The sequence below is a fragment of the Triticum urartu genome, chromosome 6 (genome assembly GCF_003073215.2).
Source record: "Triticum urartu cultivar G1812 chromosome 6, Tu2.1, whole genome shotgun sequence".
NCBI classification, from domain to species: Eukaryota; Viridiplantae; Streptophyta; class Magnoliopsida; order Poales; family Poaceae; genus Triticum; species Triticum urartu.
In genome coordinates, this window is record NC_053027.1 from 223,854,243 (window position 1) to 223,860,116 (window position 5,874).

At 43.1% G+C, this 5,874-nt stretch overlaps 1 protein-coding gene across 3 annotated transcripts; it reads left to right on the top strand.

The window, feature by feature from the left end:
• The first annotated feature begins 2,680 nt into the window (after positions 1-2,680).
• On the top strand, positions 2,681-4,860 carry LOC125512593 (potassium transporter 20-like). 3 transcript variants are annotated; one of them, XM_048677686.1, is made up of 4 exons: positions 2,681-3,466; positions 3,557-3,609; positions 3,730-3,844; positions 4,153-4,860. In XM_048677686.1, exons 2-4 carry the CDS (start codon positions 3,568-3,570, stop codon positions 4,266-4,268), a joined length of 273 nt encoding a protein of 90 aa, XP_048533643.1. In that variant the 5' UTR covers positions 2,681-3,466; positions 3,557-3,567; the 3' UTR covers positions 4,269-4,860. The 3 variants fall into 3 exon arrangements, 1 of the variants encoding a protein (XP_048533643.1); XR_007285436.1 differs by lacking the exon at positions 2,681-3,466 and having other exon boundaries at positions 3,551-3,609; positions 3,730-4,388; positions 4,525-4,860; XR_007285437.1 differs by lacking the exon at positions 2,681-3,466 and having other exon boundaries at positions 3,551-3,609; positions 3,947-4,860.
• The last annotated feature ends 1,014 nt before the right edge of the window (positions 4,861-5,874 follow it).

Sequence of the window (5,874 nt, forward strand, 5' to 3'; positions counted from 1 at the left end):
AACATGCCTACACTTAATGCTTGCATTTTCTGAGAGAGAACCACCTACTCATGTGTTGAGATCAAGACATTCCAATCCAACCACAAGATTCTTGATTTCTAGCCTTCCCCAAGTTGCTTTCCACTCAAATCATCTTTCCACCATATCCAAATCTGTGTTAGAGAGTTGAGTATTGGGGAGACTATCACTTGAAGCACAAGAGCAAGGAGTTCATCATCAGCACAATATCTACTACCGTTTGGAGAGCGGTGTCTCCTAGATTGGTTATGTGTCGCTTGGGAGCCTCCGACAAGATTGTGGAGTTGAACCAAGAAGTTTGTAAGGGCAAGGAGATTGCCTACTTCATGAAGATCTACCCGAGTGAGGCAAGTCCTTAATGGGCGATGGCCATGGTGGGATAGACAGGGTTGCTTCTTCGTGGACCCTTTGTGGGTGGAGCCCTTCGTGGACTCGCGCAACCGTTGCCCTTCGTGGGTTGTAGTCTCCATCAACATGGATGTATGATAGCACCACCTAACGGAACCACGCCGAAAATCTCTACGTCATCATTGCGTTTGCACTCTCCAAACCCTTCCCTTTACCTTCATATGCAATGTTTTATTTTCTACTACTACACTCTTAGAATTGGATGTATTGGCTGACTGCTTAACTTGTGTTAACTGCTAAAATCTGCCCATAACTAAAATTGGGAAAAGGTTAGATTTTTATTTGGTCAAGTAGACTAATCACCCCCCCCTCTAGTCCTACTTTTGATCCTACATAAACCAACTTCCGAGGGTTATTGACCATGCCGGAGCATGATCAACCTGACCATGAAGGTCTATTTCCTGCAAGCAAACAAAGAACAAGCAAGAAACTAAGATTGCAATTTGGATATTGCGAATATAAGATGAAAGCTTTATTGATCAAGGTGCGGTTATGTAGCATCTTGTCTGGTCGTCGAACACAAACGAAGTACGCGAAGTTGTAGCTATGGCGAACTTTCAATCTAAACAAAAAGCGAAGTCTAAATGACGCCCTCAGGGCTGTATATATGGAGGAAGAGGGGGGAATTTCGTGGACCCTTGGAGGAGGGGTCCGAAACCAACCCTAACTTTATTTTTCCCATACATACGAACTTTAAAAACAGCCTATACTTCAGTATTTCAAAATTACATGGGTCTGGCCCAATAATAAGGTAACGCAACACCTATAATAGCCATTGGACGAAATTTAGGAAGTGACATCTTGTATATTTCTTCCAAGGCTTCATGCACTCATTATGGTGTCTTCAAAGTCCTGAAATCATCACTTGTAACTCTGTTCTTGTCCCCCTTGCACATGCCATCATCTCCATGCTTGATCTTGCTCCAATGTTCATCCTTCTTGTCCAAGCTAGGCCCTTCATTTGTAAGCATGACCAATATATCCAATTTAGGCAGCATCATATTCTCATGAACATTAGAATCATTACCAAGAAACGAAAGTACTTGGTAATTTAATTGGCGTGCACGAGCTCTAGTAATTGATGCAGTATGTATTGAAGTGGGGGTTGTGGGTGTAACGATGGTATTGATGTCCTCGTCAACCTAGAGATTCATCAGCAGACATTTTGTAGCTGTAAACGGAGTATAGGTGCAAAGAATTTGAAGAGGTAATATGCGTTCTCAGAAATTTTTCAAAAATATCAAGTTGAGGAATGTCTTGAGGAATTTCACTAAGTGTTCTTGACTCAGGTTCCAGAATTCTACAGATTTGATAATCCACACAATTGAGGAATCTTGAGGAAAATCATAGCTTAGAGAAATAAATCAAGGGATAGAAGTTTTGCGGTGTTTAAGTGATAGATTGTTGTAGAATATAAACACCTTTTGAGGATTTTGTGAAAATCATAAGGATCAAAATAGGGCAGTAAAATCAGATTTTAATTACACATTATGAAGAACACAACGAACTGGAGTTAGAATGGAGAAGTTCGTCAGTCCAGATCTCCCGCGCCCTAACTCGGCGGAGGAAGACAGCTACGGCGGCGGCGGAGTGAAGATTTCCATGGCCGACGCGAGTACGATGGCGAGGTGGTCAAGGCAGTGAAGCTCTTCCTTTTCGGTGATGATGAAGCTTAGCGGCGGTGCTAGGTAAAAGCTAGAGCGAGGAGAAGTGGGTCGAGCGGAGTGAATGAAGGCAGCGAAAGGGGAGGGGTATTTATAGGGAAGGTGAAAAACTGAACGCCCGAAGAGTTTGGACATTCATACCCCTGACCCTTGCTATCCTTTCGACATGTGTCACACTTGTACTGAGTACTTGAGATCATGGGGGATCGTGGGTGAATATTATAATCTAGCTGTGGGAAGTGGGATAGGTTTGAGCGGCAACTGCTAAAAGTTAGATAGGAAAATTTTAATATTTCGTTCGCAAATTCTTTAGCTATCAAGGATACAGTGAAAATTTTGAACAAGTTTCAAATAGAACACATATGAAGAATTTATGTATAGACTGGGTTAAGTTTAGCATCGAAGGGGAATGGGTCCGATCACATTCACTTAAAGGAAAAAAACCAACTTAAAGAATTAGTAATAAATGAATGCTGTTGAGGACATTGAAAACTCACATATATAGAGTTATTCTGATCACACCGTGCGTATACAGGGAGGATCGAGTTGTTCCCGAGATTCTTTCAGCAAAACCAGAAACTGCCCCCACCTTGGGGGAAAAAAAGAAACTGCCCCCACCTCCCGCATCTTTCTCCCCAACCCCAATCCACCTCTGCCGCCGCACTAGGCCACCCACCCACCGCACTCCACCACCCCGCACCGCCATCCACCTAGCCACCACCGCCCCCGCACCGCCATCCACCTGGCCGCCGCCGCCCCCGTGCCGACCTCCAACCGCACCGCTGCGGAGTCGGGTCACCAACCGCGCTGCCGCTAGAGCCCGGTCCACCAACCGCGCCGCCGCCGGAGTCCCGACCTTCAAGCACGCTACTGCCGAGCCTCGACCACCAATGGCGCCACCGCCGGAGCCCCAACCTCAAACCCCAACGTTGCCAGGCCACGATAACAAAAGCGTGCCATCACCACCCCCATGACCCATGTCATTGGCGCCCCTCCTCCGCGGCCGGCGCTCTCCTAGCCCATGGTCGACATCTATCCTCCTCCGCGGCCAGCGCCCTCCCTCCCCGCGGCCGGCGCGCTCCTTCTCCGCGGCCGACTAGCCTCCAACTCCGTGGCCGACGCGGTCCCTCCTTGCAGCAGCTTGCCCCTCCTCCATGGATGGCCTGCACCAGCTGCCAGAACTCATTGAGGTGGTACCCTTCATCCTCGACCTTCAATTACAGGTCACCAACGACGCTACAAAGAGAAAGGTCAGCATCTGGCCCTCTAGAAGTTCAGTTTATTGATTCTCTGAAGTTTTTACATTCTGGACTACGTCCGAAGGAATGGCAAGTAGGCGTGGCTCTCTCTCAGGGGCGTCGTCCTCTTCACCATAGGCACGTACTCCAACTTCAGTCAGATGATGCCATTCTTTCTTTCTTTCTTTATACTGATCGTTTCCTTGCGCAACGTACGTACTCCTGCAGGCACGGAGGCCATGTTTGCTGACCTTGGCCATTTCAACATCAAGGCCATTCAGGTTCGCCACTAGCTACCAGTTTTTCACTCCATTATTTGTACTATTGACCTGTAATACATTAATTCAGAGCAGTTCCATATGCATGGACTGAATGTTTCTTCATTGTCTGGGCTCTTGCAGCTGAGCTTCAGCTTCATCACCTTCCCATCTGTGGTGCTATGCTACATGGGCCAGGCATCCTACCTGCACAAATTCCCACAAGACATCGGCGAGACCTTCTTCAAATCTATCCCAGGTACTACCACTGTTTTTTATAGCTACAAGAAAATCATTTTATTCTGTAAATCTCCTGCATATGTATGGTGCCAGACTGATTATAACCGTGTATCTTTTGCAGGGCCCTGCGAAGTTTAGTTTTTTGATTTTCTGAAGTTTAGTTTGTTGATTTTCTGAAGAAATAGGTTGCGACGTGCTTGGTCCGGTGGTGGTACATGGTCCGGACTGTGATGTGTTGAGCTAATCTCCAGTAGCTTGTGAAGCATGATGCTAACAAAAAATGTATAGTAGTTTATGAACCATGATGTTAACTAAATATTTTTGCAGCTCAGTGTATTGCTGCTGGAGCTGGTTTCCGTGCAAGAGCCTGCTTCAGGGATTCCTTCCTTGTTGACACCAGCGGAGGCGCTCATGACACTGGCGCTGTAGTACATGACCAATGACCATGCGGCGCCTGACATGTCTTCGGTCATCGCCAAGGTCTACAATCTCTTCCTGGAGGTGTAGGATTGCACCGACAAAGTTCCACATCCTCGCCAACATCTCCATCTCCATGGCCCCAGGTGAATTCAGTTTAATTGCTTGCTGGCGAACTTGTGTGGTTGCTCATCGTAGCATTTGGAAGTGACATGGAATTGTTGGTAGATTAGTTGGTTACCCCTCTCATGGCTATCACATGTTTCTGATGCTAATAAACAGATGAGTGCTCCTCAACTCATGTAGGCTGCAAACACCTACCAGGAAGCTTCGCCGCCCTGCTGCTAGCACAAGAAGCGCTCGTGAGCATATCCTGGTGCGTTGCAATTTGGTGCAAAATTGAACCGAGGGAGCACCAACCGTCCAAAAATGTGTATTTCTACCTTTTTTTCTTTCAGCTTATGGTGAGAACAAAAGAGAGATACAATATGAGTTCTTTTATATTAATGAAATGTTCGTATGGCAACAAGCTGAGAGAATATTTGAAAGTATTTCTTTTTCTTGTTCGATTGCTTTCGTATTTATCATATGAAAATATTGACTTGACGTTCGTCCAGATATCCCCCGTTTGCAACAAGTTGAGGAAATGATTATTTTTCTTGAAGTTCAAAATTGCGAACTCAGCTGTTCAACGATGCGAACCCATGTCGTTCAACTCCCGTGATCTCTATTGTTTCTAAAAAAGATTTTTCCTGTTTTTGATTTGAAGTTATAAAAAAAGGATTTCCCCTATTTCTAAAAAACCTAGAAGGTCAAATTTAAATAACGGAGTGGTTCGATGTTTTTTTATTTATTACAAAATTTGGATTGTTTTGCACTAATTGAAAATAAAACCAAGAAGTCCAAATTAAAAGATGAAGCAGTTCGATATTTTAAAAAAGACCATTTTCCTCGTTACTATAAAAAAACCAAGAAGTCCAAATTAATAAAATGGAGCAATTTGATGTCTATAAAAAACTTAGATTCTTGTTTCTTGGAAAATAAAAGTAAGACGTTGAAATTTAAATAAAAAAGCAGCACATTATTTATTTTTTCAAAATGAAAATTTATGTTTCTTAAATAACACTAAAGTAGTTGAAATAAAAACAACAGAGGATAATAAACGGGTTGAGGATCTAAGGACAAGTTGACATAATTAAAGTAAAGAATGAAATTTAAAAATAAAACATGTGGTGAGTAGTATAATCTTGATTGCTTATAAACATCGAATTCTCCCCATTCTAAAAAACCTAGAAGTTCAAAGTAAAAGAAGGAGTGATTCAATGTTGATTACAGAACTCGAAATTTCCCGTTAAAAGGAATAAACCAAGATGTTTAAATTGAAAAAATAGTCAAATTTTATCTTTATTTGAAAATAAAAAACAACTCTTTACTCAAAATAAAGAAATGCAAAGTTCAAATTAAAATAACATAGACGTTCAGAGTTTATTAAAACCTAGGATTTACATGTTTAAAAAACAAAAAACACAACGCCATTTTTGGCAATTTTAAAAACAACTCTTAAACGGAAAAATGTTCCTAGAAGTTCAAGTCCCATCCAGGGAAAGTTCAAAAATTCTTGTGAGAGAGGAT

Bases quoted from the DNA above. Each gene is read 5' to 3' on its own strand.
- LOC125512593 (XM_048677686.1), top strand. From the start codon at position 3,568: ATGTTTGCTGACCTTGGCCATTTCAACATCAAGGCCATTCAG. The intron at 3,610-3,729 runs GTTCGCCACTAG...GGGCTCTTGCAG, and splicing joins TCAACATCAAGGCCATTCAG to CTGAGCTTCAGCTTCATCAC. The intron at 3,845-4,152 runs GTACTACCACTG...ATATTTTTGCAG, and splicing joins CTTCTTCAAATCTATCCCAG to CTCAGTGTATTGCTGCTGGA.